The 22,142-nt window shown below is 34.6% G+C and overlaps 1 protein-coding gene across 1 annotated transcript in view; it reads right to left on the reverse strand.

Annotated features, from left to right (window-relative positions):
* The window catches only part of STPG2 (sperm tail PG-rich repeat containing 2), a 351,046-nt gene that overhangs the window by 190,731 nt on the left and 138,173 nt on the right, over positions 1-22,142 (reverse strand). The window contains exon 8 of the mRNA XM_007184172.2: positions 10,272-10,381. Within this exon, the coding sequence (XP_007184234.2) occupies positions 10,272-10,381 (110 nt within the window). The remainder of the gene's footprint in view (positions 1-10,271; positions 10,382-22,142) is intronic.

Below are 22,142 nucleotides of genomic sequence, written 5' to 3' on the forward strand. Positions count from 1 at the left end.
CTTATCTCCATAACTTTGAGCTCGACTCATTTACAAGCCTTGATTCCCAAGGGAGGAATGCTTCCACTTAGAGACACGACTCTGGCTCTACAGAGTTGAAAGTTAAGATTGTCAACTAGCATGTGGGGCTACCTGTGCCATTGAAACAAGGTAGAGGTTACTCCACTGCCTGGGGTGATTTGTCACAATTAACAAGTAAAATCTGAGTTGCTGCTACACAGGGAGGGCAGGAAGAACTCAGAGTGTTCTCTGGGATTCCTCTTAATACTTCTATCTCCAATATTAAGAACTGATGGAAAGTTACATCAATTAAAAAAAAGAAAAGGAAGGATCACTGAGGATTCGCAGCTTTCAAAAATGAAGGTTTGGTCATCTACCAGACAACAAACCCTGAACAGTTGCTGGCCAAAAGAACATGGAGAGGGTGATAGAAGGAAGAAGTCAGAAATATCACTTACAGCATTGGACCAGTTAAGAATGAGGATTGTGACAGCCATTCATATAAATTTCCGTGTGTGTGTGTATACGTATGCATTAACAATTATACTTGCATTTTCCCTCTTTGCCTTCACCTTTTTATTTTCTAAAAGTTTTACTGAAATTAACAGTGTATGATTTAGCATTTAGGTAACAGTTAACAACTCTAACTTAACAATATGTAACAGTATTTAGGTAACAAAGTATTAGAGGGACTATGATTAAATTTGCCCAGAGATGAAGACAATCACTGTTGGAAACTTGTATCTCCTCATTTTGCACACTGAGAAAATTTTGTCATACGAAAGACAGTTGTACTGTTTTAGGCAGAAACATAGAGTGGTTTGGAATATTACATGTAAGTCCAAATATGAGTAGAAAGATGAATCTGGATGCTAAGTAGTCAAAGTGGTGAAATGTACCAGATTTTAATCTGCTGTCCCAGGTACGAATCTGGAAATCTGCAAACCCTGTTTGTGCTTTGTCAGAAGGCTCCCTGTTGGGCTTGGCCGACAGAAGGTGCTAGAGGGTCTTTACAAAGGCTGGCAGAGGAAGGGATTTCTTCCACTGGATCTGCTTCTTCATTCCCGAAGCAGCAGTTCCTTCCCATAGTAGCAAATGAATCTAGTTGCAAGTTTTCCAACATGTTTCTGCTTTAGTTTTTTCTTCTGTTATTCTGTACCCTTTCAAACTTTACAACATGAGTACTTCTTCCCATTATCTCTCTTCTTTATACTCCTCCACATATCTCTGTCCTTTTTCCTTTCCCCTCTTTTACTATTTTTCTCTCAATGTCATTTTAACTTACATGAAAATGTTAGTTTTCCATATTTGTTCCCTGAATACTGGTGATGATGATACTAATATAATGATACTTAGTAGTTACATTTTAAATTTATGTGGTAGAAAATGCCTTTTCTCTTAGACATTTGTAATAATAGAATGGCACTATTGTTTGCCCCTAGAAATGCCAATAGAAAGACTATTAGTACATATTTTTGTATATAATGATGATCAGTTAACTAAAAAGTTTAATATTCTGAATTGGTCAAAAGATGACTATGAAAGCCATGTCAGTGAGATCAGATTTCTGTAAATAAATACAGCACAGCAGGCTATAGCTTTCTTCATCAGTGGAGATAATTTTGAAAGAAAGATGAATTCTTAAACATTTAAATATACTGAAACAAGGTTTATAACTCATGAATATGTGCATCCTAAGTAAGATAGACACTTGAAGTCAATTTCTAAATGTCATGTTTCATTAGTCATGGATTTATTATATAGAGGTTTCAATGGTATTAATGCCATCACTACACCATGTGTAGGATTGCATATATAGTCATACTGGCATCAAGGACTTAAATGATGGAGTTAAGGTCTTGACTAGTCATCTCCATATCACTTTTAACATGTTTTCTGTCTTTCAATTCTCACATAAGCTATAAAACAATGACTGGCTGATATAAAATGTAGGAATCAGATTGTGATGAATGCCACAAATAGTTTGTCTCAGAGGTTATGTAGAATATGAGTCATTTTGCTGTTGATCACTTTAAATGAACATGGTATCTTCAAAGTTAGGACAGATTTCATCCTCAAAACACAGTAAAGTGCAAAATTTTTTATCAAAGAGTAAAGATAAAATCATTTCTTCATCCACCTGCCATGCAGGGGACACGGGTTTGAGCCCTGGTCCAGGAAGATCCCACATGACACGGAGCAACTAAGCCCCTGCGCCACAACTACTGAGCCTGCGCTCTAGAGCCCACGAGCCAGAACTACTGAGCCCATGAGCCACAACTACTGAAGCCCGTGCACCTAGAGCCCATGCTCTGCAACAAGAGAAGCCACCGTAATGAGAGGCCTGTGCACCGCAACGAAGAGTAGCCTCTGCTCGCCGCAACTAAAAAAGAAAGCCCGCGTGCAGCAACTAAGACCCAATGCAGCCAAAAATAAATAAATAAATAAATTAAAAAAAAATAATTTCTTCATGAAGTTATTATTTACTTCTGATATTTATGTAGGGCAATTAAAAATAACTAATATAAAACTGCAGAACTGCATCCTTCTCACAATCTGTGTAAGTACTGACAGGCAATTGTACACAATCAAAAAGCAGGCTACTAGAATCTGGTTTCTCATAGTGTATTTTGCTTAGCAGTTGCCTTCACTATTCTTTCTGTGCTTTGATGAAGATGGCATCCAGCAGCACTTGTTCTTGCTGTTTGCATATCAAAGCCATTTTCTGAACTAATGAAGTTAGACAATTAAGTGAAAAATTTATAGACTTTAAAATGTAATGGAAGAACAGGAAGTATGTAAGTGCACTGTGACCGACTCACTCTTCAGTGTGTCAGAAATCATTTGCCTAAAATCCCTTACTTGCAGTAAGAAAATTCACTTTAATGTTCTCTCCTCCACCAGTGGTTAGGTGAATGATAAGATACCAACAAGCAAACTAACAGCCAATAAAATAAACATTTAAAACTATGTAAAAATCTAAGAAATTTTCATAGCTGTTCCAGTGAGATACTGTAAGGAAAGAAAGACTGAGGGTAACAGAATATAGGTTTTAGTCAGAATAATTTTGACTCTTATGGATTTCAGCTGAAATCCATTTCTAATATACGTATTTTTTTACTATCTCCAGGATCCCAAAGATCTGTGCCCCAGGCCCAGGGGACCTTTCTTTTGAGCTCCTGAGACCTAGCACCTGCTGAGCTGTGCTCCTCTTCAGAAACCTGAATCACATTAACAAAAGGTCTCTCCAAGCTTTCAAGTTTTAATAATTCCAATCTATTCCCTTTGTTTCCCAGGCCTAAGGATGGTGGCATTGCTTGTTACTACTTCCATGATACCTTAGTAGTGTTCCCTCTTTGCCTTTTTGAGTTCTGCAATATCCACAGTTCCTTGTATTACTTTATTTCAAAATAACTAGTGTGGTTCTGTCTCCTGACTAAACCCTGAGTAATATAGGCCCTCTTTGCCTAAATATACCATTATAACTTTTCTGTCTGCAGCAGCTACCCAGTATGAGGAAAGAAGGCACCCTCCCAGGCTTTCAGATACGAAGTGGAATTCATACTTCAGTAATTCTGCGATTTCTTAACCTGAGTCACCATGTATTCCACCACTACTACCCAACCCCCAGTCTGACCAGAGTTCACCCACAATGTGGGAGAGCATGAAGCTGGCCTCATGCTCACATCTCAAACCCCTTGCTTTGCGACCTTTCTCTATCCTTTTCTAGCCTTCCCATCTAGGAAGGGCTTTCTCATTCACTGTAGCAGGAAAATCCCCTTATCCTGCAATTTCCCTGTTCTCTTTCTTACAGTAATATTCTTATAGTTCTGCCATCACCATGAAAAGAACATACTCCAGCTACCCCACCGGTCCCGAGAGCCACCCCAGTCAAATGGCATCATGAATCAGAGCTTCCCCAGCAAACCTGCAGCCTGAAGTAAGCTTCTCTAGCAGACCTGCAAACTTGTCAGTAGTAAATGTTTTTTATTATATGCTACTAAGATTTTGAGCTTGTTTATTATCCTTAAATAGCTACTTTATATAAAAGTTGGACCTCTTAGCCAAACTCTAGTTCTGGAATATTTAAAGGAAAGTGAAAATTAGAAAACACTTCCCATTATTTTCAAAGCTCCATTATAAAGCCATGGCCCCCACACCTACTGCCTCTGAAAAGAACTTCAAGAAATGTTTCCAAAGTAAAAAACTGAACATTTATTCTTTCTGCCTCTTTGCATTCCTGACATAGCAATACCATGCAAAACAGAGGGTGCCTCTGGTTGAGGAAGGTGAATGTCACTTACAAAGAAGTGTAAAAAGCAAAAGACATTACCGTATTTTAATAGAGGCTCCTTATTCATATTATGAAATAATGAAAAGAGAGCATAGGCTTTGAAGTGGGATTTACTTAGCTCTGAGCCGTAACCCTGCCATTCACAATTTTTATAGCTAACTTGCTTACAGCTTACTGTGGGTAACACAATGAAATAAGTGTTGCAAGCAATAATATACTTTGTTCTTACTATGACCCTATCAGGTTATGCCTACTTAATTTATTATCACTATTTAATATTTGAGGAAACAGATTTAGAGACTAGAAAAGCATTTCTCTGATGCCAAAGCTTTTGCTCTTAAACTTTATTCAGGGATGATATTCAAAATATTTAACAAATCAAATGAATATAAACTAATAGATAAATAAATATATATAGCAAAATTTATTTTTAAAATTCCCTTCATTCTCAACTCTAAGTATTATAAAACTATATATCAAGTGATAAAAGTTGTAGTGCAGGGGCTTCCCTGGTGGCGCAGTGGTTGAGAATCTGCCTGCCAATGCAGGGGACACGGGTTCGAGCCCTGGTCTGGGAAGATCCCACATGCCGCGGAGCAACTAAGCCCGTGAGCCACAACTACTGAGCCTGCGCGTCTGGAGCCTGTGCTCCGCAACAAGAGAGGCCGCGATAGTGAGAGGCCCACGCACCGCGATGAAGAGTGGCCCCCGCTTGCCGCAACTAGAGAAAGCCCTCGCACAGAAACGAAGACCCAACACAGCCAAAAATAAATTAATTAATTAATTTAAAAAAAAAAAGTTGTAGTGCAACTGTTCAGCAAATAATTCTAATATATTTCAAGTCATTTGTTAATTTTTATAAAATGTTAGTATAATTTTTTGTTATATTCTTTGAGACCAATTGTCACTAATCAAATGATGCCCCTTTCTGAGCCATGCCTCAATATAAGAAAGTACATCAAATTCTTCCAGTGATTTTTCCACTAAATAGTCATTAGTTAATTTTTGGTCTCAATAACTAGAGGAAAGTTATTAACTTCACTACTGTTTCACGATGCTGAATCCTCATCAGTTTCTGCTAAACAGAAATTGCATTTCAAAAAAAAAAGTTCTATCCCTTATAATAATGTCTGAGATCTTTACAGTCATATCTCTTTTGCTTTAAATCACAAAAATCATTTACTATATTGTCATATTTATTTTAGTTAAGCCTAATTCTTCAACCCAGAGGGGAGTAACACAGAAAGACCCTTAAAAGAGTGGATTCTATTGATGGACTGCCTCAGTGTGAATTCTGACTGCCATTTAAAGACTTTAAACTCAGTTTCCACATTTTTAAAGATGGCCATTATTACAGTACTCAGATGAGTTAATATACATTTGAAATGGTCCCTGGCATAGAACAGGCACATTATAAGCATTAGCTCTTATTTTTATTAATAAAATTAATTTCATTAATATCTGTAACAGACAGGTATTTTGTGTTAACAATTCACCCCATTAAATGAAGGCGAAATGTAACAGGATCTCAGGGGTGATTCCCCTAACACACATTCAACACCAAAAAGTTCAACACTAACAATCTTCCTTAAAGTCCTTTGGTGTGTATGAAGGGGAGATTTATTTGCATTTCACTCCTAACCTGCCTAGGTTGCCCTCTGGAGTCTTAACTGTATTAAGAATCTTTTTGAGACTAATCACTGTGAGAGAGTCTTAGGCTCTCTTTCTCTGGAGGTCTCTGAGGCTATACAAATTAAAACTCAAGGTCACCTAGTTTGGCAAATGTCCTCAGGGTAAGAGTTGGCTTCAGTGCTCTACTTGCCACTCTGGGCCCCTCCTTAACTTAGCCTGTGTACTCCTCTCTTTCTAAATCATGGAAGCGGTCGTGAATATGTTTTGCTTCTATTTTATCTAGAATTTTGGTTGTTTGCAGAGAATGAGTCAGTACAGGCACTGGTATATCATAATGACATTCCAAATGCGTGCTCCTCATAAACTCAGGAGTATTATTTTTACTTTTATTTTAAAATAATATCTTCACATCATGAATAAAAATCAAATCATATACAAGTATCTAAAATAAATGGTAAAATTGTCCTCCTTGACCTCTCCCTGGTTCCATTCCCAGAAATAATTCATTTTAATAGTAACTGGGTTTTTTCAGTTTGAGGTGTGTGGGGTTTTTTTGTATTTACCATTACAAATTTAATATAAGGACTTATACTGTAATTTGTCAATTTTTGACAATACCTGTTAACTCTGCACTATGAAATAAGAGATCTGCCATATTTCACTGCCTCCTACCTTTCACCTCTTGATTTTATTATTTTATTAATGATATTAAGATTTCTAATATTTATATTGTTGTACTATAATTAAATCTTCTGCAATGTGTATAGATTGATTTCAAATCAACAATATGAAAACAACATTTAGAATATCATGATGATTCCCCAGTGAACCAACTAGTGCAGCCAAACACATAGAGAAGTAAATAAAATGCTGTGGTCACAAAACCCCAGACTCTTGAAGAACGTCCCAAGCATGAACTAAAAATGTCTTCTTTATTAATTTGTTTCCACTTTTCTCTACTTCATCCAGAAATGCTGAGTTTCTATTCTTCTCTATGTTTATATGTTTATGTCACCTTTCTCTTATTTCCTTTTTTTTTTTTTTTTTTTTTGCTAGAGCATCTTCACATATGGGGTTGTGAAGGTACTAAATTTTCCAAGCTCTTGCATGTCAGAAAATTATTTTCTTGATTCATTTAATTGAAATTTTGGGTAGAGGCAGAATTCTTTATCCAAAATTATTTCCTCTTAGAAATTTTAGAAAATATTATCCCACCATTTCCTAGTTCTGAAATGTCTCTAATGCTGCTGAGAAAGTGTTGATATCAGTATGTTTCTCATCCCATTGTAGGTGACCCAGTTACTTTTCTCTGTGGAAGCTTCAAGGGTATTTTATTTCTAGTCTTCTGAAAACGCAAAAGAATGTGAGAAGAATACATGTCTTTGAAAATTTGTCCTCTATGGTATTTTGTTGAGCTCTTCTAACTGAAGACGTGTTTTTTCCGTTCAAGATAACTTACTGTTTTTTACATCAAATACTCCCAACTACCATCCTAGCATTCTGCTCCTGGAATGCCTAATAATCAGATGTTTGGCTTGTGTCTAGCCTCCATTAATATTTTCAATCTCTTTGTCTTTTTATATTCAACTAATGCTTATATCATAGTTTTAAAAAAAGTTATTTCATTGGGACCTTGTAAAAAGAAAGGAGATGTATATATATGCTCTGTCTTTCACATGAAACCAGAAGTCTGGATTTTTAAATATTTTTATGTAAAACTTTTATGTAACATGTTGAAAATTAAACTATATGCCCATCTTCAAGATTGCAGCATATCCATATACATAAAATGTAAATATATAGGAGGTAAATTTTCTAATATTTTTATTTGATGTGAAAATTATAAAATTAATTCCATTATTTTAAAAGTTTGAGATCAATAATTTGAATTTTTCACTAGATACATATCATACACCCACATGTTTGAAGGGTATTCTCATTTATAGAAGGGATTCAAAAACCAAAGAATTCTATGGGACTAAACTATTTCTCTTCTTGGGTTAGCTGAGTCCCAACCAATTCTTTTCAATGCAAGTGTTTCTTGAGGGGAAAAAAAGACAATGCTATCAAAAAATCTACAAACAATAAATGCTGGAGAGGGTGTGGAGAAAAGGGAACCCTCCTACACTTTTGGTGGGAATGTAAACTGGTACAGCCACTATGGAGAACAGTATGGAGGTTCCTTAAACAACTAAACATAGAGCTACCATATGATCCAGGAATCCCACTACTGGGCATACATCCAGAGAAAACCATAATCCAAAAAGATACATGCACCCCAATGTTTACTGCACCTCTATTCACAACAGCCAAGACATGGAAGCAACCTAAATGTCCATCGACAGAGGAATGGATAAAGAAGATGTGGTACATACATACAATGGAATATTACTCAGCCAATAAAAGAGTGAAATAAGGCCATTTGCAGCAACATGGATGGACCTAGATATTATCATACTAAGTGAAGTCAGACAGAGAAAGACAAATATCATATGATATTGTTTATATGTGGAATCTAAAAAAAGGCTATAAATGAACTTATCTACAAAGCAGAAATAGAGTTACAGATGTAAAAAATAAACTTATGGTTACCAGAGGGTATGTGGGGGGGGGGGGGAGGGACAAATTGGAAGATTGGGATTGACACATACACACTACTATATATAAAATAGATAACTAATAAGAACCTACTGTATAGCACAGGGAACTCTACTCAATACTCTGTAATGGCCTATATGGGAAAAGAATCTAAAAAAGAGTGGATATACCTATATGTATAACAGACTCACTTTGCTGTACACCTGAAACTAACACAACATTGTAAATCAACTATACCCCAATAAAAATTATAATAAATAAATAAATAAATAATAAAAAGGAATTTCCAGATGCAGTGAGAGACAAAGATAAAAGAGGAAAATGTAAGTTAGGTAAAAACAATTGGTAGGCAACTCATCTTCTTTTAGAACAGATCTCTATCATCTTTTTTCACTACAAACATAAAGTGTAACTTATACATGTGCATTCCTATGGGTACCTTCAGAAATTTGCATTGTTTTTTCCTAGTAGCTACTATGTTACAAGAGAAATAACTACAAATCCATTCTAAATATTCCTAAGCTAAAAAGCGTTATATTAGTAATAAATTACTTATGACATACTTCACAATGGATCCAAAGGTGTGTATGACAATGATTCACTTGAGAAACACAACACAACCCTAAAATTCCTCAAGATGAATAAATAATCTACTAAAACAACACATTTATTTAACAATTATGAGAATCTCTTAAATGTCAAGACACTGCTAGATGATTCTAAACTGTCTTTTGAACTTATAGCTACAAAGTCTCATAGAGCCTGATGCTAATTTTGACTCCATCTCTCAGATTCAGTCAATTAATGTCTCAGAAAAAAAATAAGTCCCTTCCTTAATGACTCTCATCAAATTAATCTAATTCCTATGATTTCCTAGACATTCACAGCTGTATTAACTTAACTAGCACTGCATTTGTACTTTATTTACATGAGTTCTTCCTAATCTTGTACCATTTACTTCACCATTGAAAACACTGTAAATGAACTCTTGGCATTGTGTACCTAGTAGAATTTTAGTTCAGCAATTCTGCTTCTCAGTTGACTGGCTACATTTTAAGACCTGGTTAATGATCCTGTTTTGGTCATTTGTTACTAATAATATCTTATAATAACAGTCCAATTTCTATAAAAAATTATTTTAACAATACCTGTACATATAAGTCTAACCTTTTATCTTTAAATTTTACTTTGATCTTTTAATAAGTTTAATCTGAATAAAATAGTTAAGTATACAGTTTTAAATTTCACATGCTTTACTTATTTCAATTTATTCAATATTAGTTATTTATAAAAAATGGAAATTGAGGTAGCAAAATTCTTATCAACACAATTTAAAATACAGATTAACAGGGATAAAAAAATGTCACTGAAAAGTCTTAAGTCTCAAGATAGATTCAAACTGAAAAGGGAAAATATTTGCACTTATGAGGAAACTGAGTTGAACCTAAAGTAAACAAACCACTTCATATACAACACAAGTTGAGTTTGTCTATATGGCCTAATGAACGCTCTCTGACCCTTAAGGAGATGTTCCACATAATATTTTTCTCACAGAGAAATGCTAGACTTCTGCTTAGCTTCAAGAATTTCATTGAACTTTAAAAATATGGAAGTATCATACTAGCTGAAGATATTATGGCAGGCTACCAGGTACCTGTCTCAGGTCCTAATATAATGTTTATGTTATTCAGTCTCCTCCATGATTCCTAGATTACAAATACATTTGGTCATAGAAAAGCCTTCTTACCATATCTGATACTTTAGTAGTTCTTTCTGTTCTTGACGAGAAAGCAGCATATCGGTTAGCCAAGTTAGGTAGTTCATCAGAAATTCCACAGACCTGTGAATTCCAAAAAAATATTTTGAAAGAAGAAGTATATCATTTATTTTATTTTTATCAATACAAAGGTCATGATTAATACATTTGCAATAAGCTTATTAATATGGCTCTGTCACTAAATAGAGATATACATATATTTACTTTAAAAAACTTTTAAATGGAATATAGTAAAAGACATTAAATCAATGAGATATTAAAATGGGAAAAGGGTTGATTACATGAACCTCTATGAAAGTAAGATGGATCTGCATACATTATTTAAACATATTAGGGGCAAGTTATCAGCTATACTTCAGATATACTGAATATCAAATTCAGAACAAATTCTTGTCCTGATTCATAACTAGCAGGTTGTAATATCAAAAATATATAAGATATTTGGTCAATTATACAGTATTATTTGTTAATAACTAATTATTAATACATGAAATAGAAATATATTAACAGTAACTATTTAAATTGATTATATGGCAATCCTGGATTAATAAATTTTCTAAGCAAAATGATCCACACTCTCTTAAACATCGTAATTCCTTATATGCAGTGAAGATGCAAATTAATAGGCTAGAGGAAGCTGATAATCTAAAATTTTAATTAGCAATTATTAATCCTTGTGATATTATATTCCTTCTGATTTATTATACAATTTAGCCATTTGTATTCATTTAATAATTTAAACCATATAACCAGTAGTAACATTCTTTGTATATACAAGAAGCATGAGGATTTATTTTCCCATTTTTATACACTTCACTGTTTTTATTTCAGAATTTGATATTCATATTTAATACTTCAGGATTTAACACCTAGAAGAATAGCTAAGTATTTCTTTGTTCTTTTTTTTCAGGAACACTGATCTACTAAAAAAATCATCTCTCACATACTGTATCTTTGAAACTATATGCTTCACTACCCTAAATGCTGAAGTTGGTGCTTCTCTTTTCCTCATGTTTTATTCCTACAAAGCCACTCAAAAGAAAATAGGTAGATTCTATCACTTTCACAAACAGAAAAATCACGGTTTCACATCATGTAGAAATGTGAAATCCTTCAAATATAGAGCATCTGAGCCATCATTATTACTTCATGTGATTTTTAAATTTATTGAAGCTGAAAAATAATTTACTTTCATAATAATTTTATTATTATCATGTATGTGGTATTAGAAATTATGAAATAAGTTCAAAAGCATTTTGCAATTTTTACTGTTTAGGATAGAAATTAACAAGCTCAAGAAATGACTTTGGCTTTAGAGGGAATGAGTAGTTTGCAGAAGACCACATTTTTTCCAAATAAATCCATATAAAATATAACAAAATCCAGATTTTTTATTTGTTATAAATATGATTTATTTGTTATAAATCCAGACAAAATACAACAAAATGCTATTTTTAAAGTCTTCATAGGGCTATGAATGCTTCCAACTCTATGAACTGCCAGTACAGACAAGGGGGGGCTAAGATTCTGAAGAGGATAGAACCTCTGAAAGTTTACCGATCAATCTGCAGATGCTTTTTTCCTGTAACATTTGCTGATAAACAGGCAACAGAGAAAGAATCTGGGTTTAGACCTGGCAGAGGGTTGCCATTAAGGAGCTGGAAAATAAGCTTGTTGTGGTCTTGTTGGGCCACATAACAAAACTGCAGATTTAAGGAGCCTCAAAATACATGATCTGTTTCCCTATCAAGATGTTTGCAAAGGGGTGAGGAGCAAGGTGACAATAAAACTCTAAGTTAAAATTCTGAAACACAGAGTCATTAAAGATTACAGTTCAGAACACGGGGGTGGGGATGGTTAAACATGTCAGGCTCACAGTTGAAATTCCCAGAGAACAATACTTTATAAAAATGAACAAAAAAGAGGTAAACTAAGCCCTAGAAAAAGTGTAATAGCCACAGCCATGATTAAATTAAGGTGATCTCCTTTGACTTCTACCTGCTTTGCAGAAAAAAGTATGAAATCTCTCTAGCAGAAGATAACACCATTAAAGTCTCTATTATATATAATATCTAGCACTCTATTAAAAATTATGGGACATGCCAAAAGACAGACATGCATGATCAAATATCAAGAGAAAAAATCACAGAAAATAACAACAGACCCATAGGTGATCCAGATATTGGAGTTAGCAGACAGAACTTTAAAATAACTATGATTAATTTGTTCAAGAAAACATAGGGGGAAAATTTTTGAAAAAAAAATGCTTGAAATCATGGAGACTTCCTCCTGAAAAGTGAAATCGTAAGAAATAATTAAATAGCCACTCTAGAACTGAAAAACAGAATATCTGAAATTAAGAACTCAATAGAATGATTTAAAAGCATTTGCAACAGTTGAAAAAAAAATTTTGTGAATTCAAAGATAGCTCTGTAGAAAATACCTACCTGAAGCACAAAGAGAAAAAGGAGGCATAATACAGAGGGCTTATAAGACATGCTGGGGGTATGCGGCATAGGTGTAACATATATATTTATTAGCGTCCCAGAAAGACAAGCAGGAAAGAATGTAACAGAAGAAATATATGAACATATAATAGTCAAGAACTGTTTAAAATTGATGAAAGACATCAATCCAGAGATTCAAAGGCTCTGCAAACCTCAAGCAAGTAAACATACCATATCACCCAGCAATCCTACTCCTGGGCATATACCCAGAGAAAACCATAATTTGAAAATATACATGCACCCCAATCCAATGTTCATTGCAGCACTATTTACAATAGCCAGGACATGGAAGCAACCTAAATGTCTATCAACAGAGGAATGGATAAAGAAGGTGTGGTACATATATACAATGGAATATTACTCAGCCATAAAAAGGAACAAAATTGTGCCGTTTGCAGGGACATGGATGCACCTAGAGACTGTCATACAGAGTGAAGTAAGTCAGAAAGAGAAAAATAAATATTGTATAATATCACTTATATGTGGAATCTAGAAAAATGGTAAACATGAACTTATTTGCAAAGCAGAAATAGAGACATGGACGTAGAGAACAAACATATGGACACCAAGCAGGGAAAGGGGGGGGTGGGGTGAATTAGGACATTGGGATTGACATATATACACTACTATGTATAAAATAGATAACTGAGAACATACTGTATAGCACAGGGAACTCTACTCAATGCTCTATGATGACCTAAATGGGAAGGAAATCGAAAAAAGAGGGGATATATGTATACGTATAGCTGATTCACTTTGCTGTAAAGCAGAAACTAGCACAACATTGTAAAGCAATGTTGAATGAATAAAAATTAATTTAAAAAAAGAAAACCACACTCTTGACATATAAAATACAAAGACCAAACAATAATAATAATAATTGCTTTCAAAAGAGAAACAATAAGTATGACAACTTACTTCTCAATAGAAATCACATAAGGCCTAAAGCAATGGAATAACATGTTTAAAGTGCTGAAAGAAAATAATTACCAACATAGAAATCTTTGTCCCCAAAATAAAAAATGACATAGGGAGTTTTTCAGGCAGAGGAAAAATGATTCCATATGGAAATGCAGAAAGAAATGAAGCACAACAGAAAGGTTAAATGTGTGAGGAAATATTGACTATATGAAACAATAATATTCAAAGAATTTAAATATAAGGAAACTTAAAATATATGACAATAATTAAACAAAAATAGGAGATAGCAAAACAGAGTTAAAATGTTCTAAGTTAGCATTATTGGGAAAGTGGTAAAAGTAATCCTTTTAATTGGACTGCAAAAAGTAAAGGATGTATATTATAATTTTTATGGTAACTACTAAAAGAATAGTAAAACGATGCATAAGAAAAATGTAATAGAGGTAGATGAAATGGAAAAATATAAAATATTTGATTAATTCAATAAAGAAGGTGAGGTAAGAAAAAATGCTAAAACAAGTGGGCTGATAGAATATATGAAATAATATGGTTCATATACGCACAAATATATCAGTAATCACATTAACTATAAATGGATTAATACCACTGTTAAATACAAAGTTTATCAGACTGGATTTTTAAAACTCATATGTTTTTAGGGTGTATCTTTCACTCTTGATTATAGTTTCTCAAATTTTATATAAACTACTAGTGTCTGAGTTATACCTATGTAGTTTTTAATTGTCAATAATAATAACAAGACTTACTGAGTCCTTTCCATGTTCCAGAAGCTATTTAAATTATTTTACATGTACTGATTCATTCAGTATTCATAATAATGTTTTGAGGTATGTTCTATTATGATCTCTATATTACTAAGGCATAAAGAGTTCAAATAAATTTCACAAGGTCAGTGACAAAGCAAGAAAATATTCTCACAAACCCTGCCACCAGAGATCATGCTCATAATCACTGTGTTATACTGTCTCAGTATCTGCAAGAGAATAAAGACTATTTATAATGAGGGCTTTTTAAATTTTTTTTCTTGAAACAATTTTAATAATTTGTTTTATCTAAATATAATGTTACTCAGAATAATGAACTTCTAGTACATTTTAAAAATATACAAATATTCTAAAAACTACTAACGTTCATTATGCATTTAAAATATACTTATATCAACACTTAAAAATGGTTAAGATGGTAAATTTAACATTATGTGTTTTCTACCACATGATAGACAGACAGATAGATAGATATCACACTATAAAAGTTAAAGAAAAAACATATGTCAAACGTTAATGACAGAAAAAAAACACTCAAAATTAAAATCTAGCAATTTAGAAAATCTAGCAATCTAGAAAAACGAAGATGTTTTAGAGTGTGTATGGACATGTTAAACTTGTTCTTATGTTTGCATCTCAATAATAAACTGGTGAATTTAACAGAAAACAAATTAAATTGACAGAAACCAGAGTGCTATTTTGGGGAGGCTATCATATGTAATTCTGGGGCCTCTGGGAGCAAAAAATATTTTTAAAAAAATGTCTACAAGTTAAGGATATATAGATGTAAGAACTATGAAGAGTCTGAGATTTTTATCTACCTCAAGCTAACAAGTTAACCTGCCACAGTTTCTCTGATGCTGGCAAAAGACATGAGATTCCTGATACAGAAACAAAGGACCTTATTCCTCATACAGTAATACAGAGCATGAGCGTCAGCATGCTTGCTTCTGTCCTCCTTGCCCTCAAATCCTAATGAAGGCAAGGCAGATGGAGCAAAATGGATACTTGTACAAAGCAATGGGCTTTGTTTCAGAAGAAAACCTGTGAGTTTAGGGAACCCGAATCTTTCATAATCAGCAGTAAGCATGCCTGCCCTCTGCTTGAGAGGAAGACACTACCTCTATCTTCCAAAGCTATTTGCTATACAATCATCCTTGAAAAGACAGTCATAAACAAAGATGGGCAGAAACACAAAACAACCCCAGAGAATTCTCTCTTAATAAGGAAGAAGAATAAAAAATAGATTTTAACATAGAAAACAAACTTCTTTAGGAATGTTTACCTAGGAAACAAATCTCTGGAAAAAATAAGTTTCAATAAAAATTAGAAACCTGAAAAAAATTAATGTCCAAAAATATAAAAATTAATCCCATAAATACAAAGTTGACATATAATGAAACATAAAAGAGTTAATGTGTCAGTAATTCAGGAAATCAAATGTCAAATTAGTTACATAACAATTCCTACCTTAAAATTGTTAATCATACTTTTTTCTAGTTTCTTTTGTTTTCATTGTTGTTGCCATCTGTTCTCACCTTAAAATTGTACTGTGTATCTTAAAACAATACTAAACCAAAATATAGTAATTAATTCCATTAAACAGAAATCTGAGGATATGCAAAATACAGTGACATCAAAGAGTCAGGGACAGTGGGGTGGAAGCAGGGAGAAAATGTGATCAATGAAAGATTTCCAAGAAGGGTGACATATGAACAATATATGGAGAATGAATAGGGCCTGGAACCTACCAAAAAAGATACCCTACATCCAAAGACAAAGAAGAAGCCACAACGAGATGGTAGGAGGGATGCAATCGCAATAAAATCAAATCCCATACTCGCTGGGTTGACAACTCACAAAACGGAAAACAATTATACCACAGAAGTTCTCCCATGGGAGTGAAAGGCCTAAGCCCCATGTCAGGCTTCCCAGCCTGGGGGTCCAGCAATGGGAAGAGGAGTCCCCAGAGAATCTGGCTTGGAAGAAAAATGGGATTTGACTGTGGGACTTCCACACGACTGGGGGAAACAGAAACTCCACTCTTGGAGGGCGCACAAAAAGTCCTGTGTTCACCAGTACCCAGGCGAAAAAAGCAGTGACCCCATGAGACTAGGCCAGACCTACCTGCTAGTATTGGAGGGTCTCCTGCAGAGCTGGGCGGGGGGGTGGGGGGCTGTGGCTCACTGCGGGGACAAAGACACTGGCAGCAGCAGTTCTGGGAAGTACTCTTTGGTGTGAGCACTCCCGGAGGGCACAATCAGCCCCACCAAACAGCCTGTAGGCTCAAGTGCTGAGTTGCCTCAGGCTAAACAACCAAAAGAGAGGGAACACAGCACCACCCATCAGACAAGCAGATTAAATTTTTACTGAGCGTGGCCCTGCCCACCAGAGGGACAAGATCCAGATCTACCCAAAACCAGTCCCTCCCATCAGGAAGTCTGCACAAGCCCCTTAGACAGTCTCATCCACCAGAGGGCAGACAGCAAGAAGACTACAATCATGCAGCCTACGGAATGGAAACCACAATGACAGAAAGTTAGACAAAATGAAATGGCAGAGGAATATGTCCCAGATGAAATAACAAGATAAAACCCAAGAAAAACAAGTAAGTGAATTAGAGATAGGCAATCTTCCAGAAAAAAGAATTAAGAATAATGATAGTGAAGATGATCCAGGATCTTGGAAAAAGAATGGAGGCAAGGATCAAGAAGATGCAAGAAATGTTTAACAAAGACCTAGAAGAACTAAAGAACAAACAAACAGAGATGAACAATACAATAACTGAAATGAAAAATACACTACAAGGAATAAATAGCAGAATAACTGAGGCAGAAGAACAGACAAGTGACCTGGAAGATAAAGTGGTGGAAATCACTGTCACAGAACAGAATAAAGAAAAAAGTATGAAAAGAAATGAAAACAGTCTAAGAGACCTCTGGGACAAGATTAAATGCACCAACATTAGCATTATAAGGGTCCCAGAAGGAGAAGAGAGAAAGGACCTGAGAAAATATTTGAAGAGATAATAGCTGAAAAACTTCCCTAACATGGGAAAGGAAACAGTCACCCAAGTACAGGAAGTGCAGAGAGTCCCAGGCAGGATAAACCCAAGGAGGAACATGCTGAGACACATAGTAATCAAATTAACAAAAGTTAAAGACAAAGAGAAAATATTAAAAGCAGCAAGGGAAAAATGACAACATACAAGGGAACTCCCATAAGGTTTCAGCTAATTTCTCAGCAGAAACTCTGCAGGTCAGAAGACAGTGGCATGATATATTTAAAGTGATGAAAGGGAAGAACCTACAACTAAGAATACTTTACCAAGCAAAGCTCTCATTCAGCTTTGATGGTGAAATCAAGAGCTTTACAGACAAGCAAAAGTTAAAGAGAATTCAGAACCACCAGACCAGCTTTGCAACAAATACTAAAGGAACTACTCTAGGTGGGGAAGAGACCAGCAACTTAAAACAAACTTGTACATATATAGACTGCTATACCAAAACCACATGGGAACAGCAAACCCAAAAACTATAATAGACACAGACACACACGAAAAGAAAAAGGAACCCAAACACAGCACTAAAGATGGCAATCAAACCACAAGAAAAGAGAACAAAAGAAGAAGGGAAGAAAAAAGACCTACAAAAACAAACCCAAAATAATTAAGAAAATTGCAATAGGAACATATATATCAATAATTACCTTAAAAAAATTACCTTAAATGTAAATGGATTAAATGCTTCAACTAAAAGACAAAGACGGGCTGAATGGATACAAAAAAAAAAAGACCCATATATATGCATTACAGACCTAGGGACACATACATACTGAAAGTGAGGGGATGGAAGAAGATATTCTGGTATTCCATACAAATGGAAATCAAAAGAAAGCTAAAGTAGCAATACTCATATCAGACAAAAAAGACTTTAAAATAAAGACTGTTATAAGAGACAAAGAAGGACATTACATAATGATCAAGGGATCAATCCAAGAAGAAGATATAAAAATTGTAAATATATATGCACCCAACATAGAAGCATCTCAATATACAAGGCAAATACTAACAGCCATAAAGGGAGAAATCAACAGTAACACAATAACAGTGGGGGATTTTAACACCCCACTTTCATCAATGGACAGATCATACAGACAGAAAATCAATAAGGAAACACATGCCTTAAATAACACATTAGACCAGATGGACTTAATTGATATTTATAGAGCATTGCTTCCAAAAACAGCAGAATACACATGCTTCTCATGTGCACATGGAACATTCTCCAGGACTGACGACATGCTGGGCCACAAAGGCAGCCTCAGTAAATTTAAGAAAATTGAAATCATATCAAGCATCTTTTCTGACCACAACACTATGAGATTAAAATTAACTATGGGAAAAAAACCGTAAGTAACGTGAACATGTGGAGGCTAAACAATATGATACTAAATAACAAATGGATCACTGAAGAAATCAAAGAGAAAATTAAAACTACCTAGAGACAAATGAAAATGAAAACACAATGATCCAAAACCTATGGGATGCAGCAAAAGCAGTTTTAAGAGGGAAGTTTATAGCAATACAATCTTACCTCAGGAAACAAGAAAAATCTCAAATAACCTAACCTTACACCTAAAGCAGCTAGAGAAATAAGAAGAAACAAAACCTAAAGTTAGTAGAACAAAAGAAATCATAAAGATGAGAGAAGAAATGAATGAAATAGAGACAAAGAAAGCAATAACAAATATCAATGAAACTAAAACCTGGTTCTTTGAAAAGATAAACAAAATTGATAAACCTTTAGCCAGACTCAACAAGAAAAAAGGGAGAAGACTCAAATCAACAAAATTAGAAAAGAAAAGGGAGAAGTAACAACTGACACCAGATACAAAGGCTCATAAGAGACTACGACAAGCAACCATATGCCAATAAAATGGACAACCTGGAAGAAATGGACAAATTATTAGGAAGGTACAATCTCCCAAGGCTGAACCAGGAAGAAATAGAAAATATGAACAGACCAACCACAAGCACTGGAATTGTAACTGTGATTTAAAAACTCCAAACTGACAAAAGTCCAGGAACTGATGGCTTCACAGGCGAATTCTATCAAACATTTAGAGAAGAGCTAACAACTATCCTTCTCAAACTCTTCCAAAATATAGCAGAGGGAGGGACACTCCCAAACTCATTCTATGAGGCCACCATCACTGTGATACGAAAACCAAAGATACCACAGAAAAAGAAAATTATAGGCCAATATCACTGATGAACATAGATGCAAAAATTCTCAACAAAATACTAGCAATCCAAACCCAACAATACATTAAAAGGGTCATACACCATGATCAAGTGGCATTTATTCCATGGGTGCAAGGAGTTTTCAATATCCTCAAATAAATCAGTGTGATACAGCACATCAACAAATTGAAGAATAAAAGCCATATGATCATCTCAATAGATGCAGAAAAAGCTTTTGACAAAATTCAGTACCCATTTATGATTAAAAAAAAAAACTCTCCATAAAGTGGGCATAGAGGGAACATACCTCAACATAATAAAGGCCATATATGACAAACCTACAGCTAACATCACTAAACAGTGAAAAGCTGAAAGCATTTCCTCTAAGATCAGGAACAAGATAAGGATGTTCACTCTTGTCACTTTTATTCAACATAGTTCTGGAAGTCCTAGCTATGGTAATCAGAGAAGAAAAAGAAATAAAAGGAATCCAAATTGGACAAGAAGAAGTTAAACTGTCACTGTCTGCAGATGACATGATACTATACATAGAAAATCCTAAAGACACTACCAGAAAACTACTAGAGCTCATCAGTGAATTTGGTAAAGTTGCAGGTTACAAAAGTAATACACAGAAATCTGTTGTAGTTCTAGATACTAACAACAAAAGATCAGAAAGGAAAATTCAAAAAACAATCCCATTTGCCATCACATCAAAAGGAATAAAATACCTAGGAAAAAACCTACCTAAGGAGGCGAAAGACCTGTCCTCCAAAAACTATAAGATGCTGATGACAGAAATCGAAAATGACACTAACTGATACAATGATATACCATGTTCTTGGACTGGAAAATCAGTATTGTCAAAATGACTATACAACCCAAGGCAATCTACAGATTCAATGCAATCCCTATCAAATTACCAATGTCATTCTTCACAGAACTAGAACAAAAAAATCTTAAAATTTGTATGGAGACACAAAAGACCCCAAATAGCCAAAGCAATCTTGAGAAAGAAAAATGGAGCTGGAAGAATCAGGTGCCCTGATTTTAGACTATACTACAAAGATATAGTCATCAAAACAGTACGGTACTGACACAAAAATAGAAATATAGATCAATGGAACAGGATAGAAAGCCCAGAAATAAACCCATGCACCTATGGTCAATTAATCTATGACAAAGGAGCTAAGACTATACAATGGTGGAAAGAAAGTCTCTTCAATAAATGGTGCTGGGAAAACTGGACAGCTACATTTAAAAAAATGAAATTAGAACATTCTTTAACACCATACACAAAAATAAGCTCAAAATGGAGTAAAGACCTAAATGTGAGACCAGACACTATAAAACTCATAGAGGAAAACACAGGCAAAACACTCTCTGACATAAATTGCAGCATTATCTTTTTCAATCCATCTCCCAGAGTAATGGAAATAAAAACAAAAATTAAATAATGGGACCTAATAAAACTCAAAAGCTTTTGCACAGCAAAGGAAACCATAAACAAAATGAAAAGACAACCCACAGAATGGGAGAAAATATTTGCCAGTGATGTGACTGACAAGGTATTAGTCCCCAAAATTTACAAACAGCTCATGAGGCTTAACATCATGAGAACAAATGACCCAATCAAAAAATGGGCAGAAGACCTAAATAGACATTTCTCCAAAGAAGATATACAGATGGCCAAGAAGCACATGAAAAGCTGCTCAACATCACTAATTATTAGAGAAATGCAAATCAAAACTACAATGAGATATCACCTCACACCAGTCAGAATGGCTATCATCAAAAAATCCACAAACAATAAATGCTGGAGAGGGTGTGGAAAGAAGGGAACCCTCCGACACTGTTGGTGGGAATGTAAATTGGTACACCACTATGGAGAACAGTATGGAGGTTCCTTAAACAACTAAACATAGAACTACCATATGATCCTGCAATCCCACTCCTGGGGAAGCAATGTACACACTGCTTTATTTAAAATGGATAACCAGCAAGGTCCTACTGTATAGCACAGGGAACTCTACTCAATACTGTGTAACAACCTAAGTGGAAAAAGAATTTGAAAAAGAACAGATACATGTATATGTATAACTGAATCACTTTGCTGTACATCTGAAACTAACACAATATTGTTAAGCAACTATATTCCAATATAAAATAAAAAATTTTTAAAAAGAATGAATAGGAAATTTCTAGGAGAACTACACATATATTCTGCCCCATATCATGAGAGAGATTTTAGCAAATCTTTGAGGATGACAATTTGTTAATGGAGGCTGAAAGGGCAGTGAAGAAATTTTTGGAGACTGAAAAAGGGAGCTCCATATTAATTACTAATGTAATGTTTTAAAAAATGTTACACACAGTGCTTAAT

Source organism: Balaenoptera acutorostrata, chromosome 5, assembly GCF_949987535.1.
Source record: "Balaenoptera acutorostrata chromosome 5, mBalAcu1.1, whole genome shotgun sequence".
NCBI lineage: Eukaryota > Metazoa > Chordata > Mammalia > Artiodactyla > Balaenopteridae > Balaenoptera > Balaenoptera acutorostrata.